This window comes from Momordica charantia (genome assembly GCF_013281855.1).
Source record: "Momordica charantia cultivar OHB3-1 chromosome 3 unlocalized genomic scaffold, Mcharantia_2.0 BLBB01000003.1, whole genome shotgun sequence".
Lineage (NCBI taxonomy): Eukaryota > Viridiplantae > Streptophyta > Magnoliopsida > Cucurbitales > Cucurbitaceae > Momordica > Momordica charantia.
The window spans coordinates 6,487,912-6,489,028 of NW_028275161.1; the positions used below are offsets into that span (position 1 = coordinate 6,487,912).

Here is a 1,117-nt window from a genome sequence, read left to right on the forward strand (position 1 = left end):
TATTCTCTCTATCCCGTTGGGGAGCCGAAATAGAAGGGATAAACTGATATGGCACTACGAGAAAATGGGGGTGTATACAGTTAAGAGTGGGTACAGGATTGCTGTGATGAAGCAACCACTTTTACATGTTTCTTCTTCATCCTCTGAGACTATGACTTCGTGGTGGAAAGGCCTCTGAAATATGAAGATTCCCAGCAAAATCAAAGTATTTATTTGGCGTTTATGTTTGGATAGGCTCCCTACGGGTGTCAATCTTACTAAGAGAGGAGTTGATGTCCTAAATTGCTGCTTCTTTTGTGACCACAAAGGGGAGGAAAACCTCCATTTGTTCTGGGAGTGTAGTCATGTTAGATTCCATTGGCTCCACTCTGAGTTCTCGCACCTTCCTACAGCTCAACCATGTCACAACATGCTGCTTCTTCTTAGGGATTGGAATGAAGTTTTGGGTTGGTCGGATTTTGAGGAATTAGTCGTTTTCCTTTGGGGAGTTTGGAGTCGGAGGAATGATATGACTTTTAATCTGGATTTGGACAGGACAACCAATGATCTATCTGCTTGGGCCTCTTCTTACATCATAGCTTTTCGGACAGCAAATTCTAATCCTTTACCGAGGGACCAAACTCCTAGAGAAACTCGTTGGCTTCCACCGATTAAAGGGGTATACAAGATTAACAATGACGCTTCCTTCTCTCCTATTGAATGTAATGCAGGTTTAGGGATTATGATCAGAAATTTTAGAGGCCGAGTGATGGCTTCTGCTATGAAATACCTAGAACATGTTCAGTCAGTCGATGATGCAGAGGCCTTAGCGGTTTCGGAGGGCCTGCGGTTGGCATTGGAGATCGGTATTTGCCAAGTGCAGCTGGAAACGGACTCTGCCAGAATCTTCAACCTTTTCGTTCATGAGGTGGAGGATTTGTCAGAAACCGGAAATATTGTTCAATCTGTCAAAATGGAGGTGGCTACAGTCATTCAAACATCCTACAGCTTCACGCAAAGAGACGACAACAGAGTAGCGCACATGCTTGCTCAGAGGGCTCTTCGGTTTCAGGATCATGGCATCTGGATTGAGGAGTGGCCAGGGGAGTTGAATAGTCAACTTGAGTTAGAGTGCTAG

General features: G+C 44.6%; 1 protein-coding gene across 1 annotated transcript; it reads left to right on the top strand.

The window, feature by feature from the left end:
* Nucleotides 1–409: 409 nt before the first annotated feature.
* LOC148212247 (uncharacterized) lies at nucleotides 410–1,117 on the top strand. Its single transcript, XM_088122162.1, has one exon. It carries the CDS (start codon nucleotides 410–412, stop codon nucleotides 1,115–1,117), a length of 708 nt encoding a protein of 235 aa, XP_087978288.1.

Coding starts and splice junctions, on each gene's coding strand:
- LOC148212247 (XM_088122162.1), top strand. CDS start 410: ATGCTGCTTCTTCTTAGGGATTGGAATGAAGTTTTGGGTTGGTCGGAT.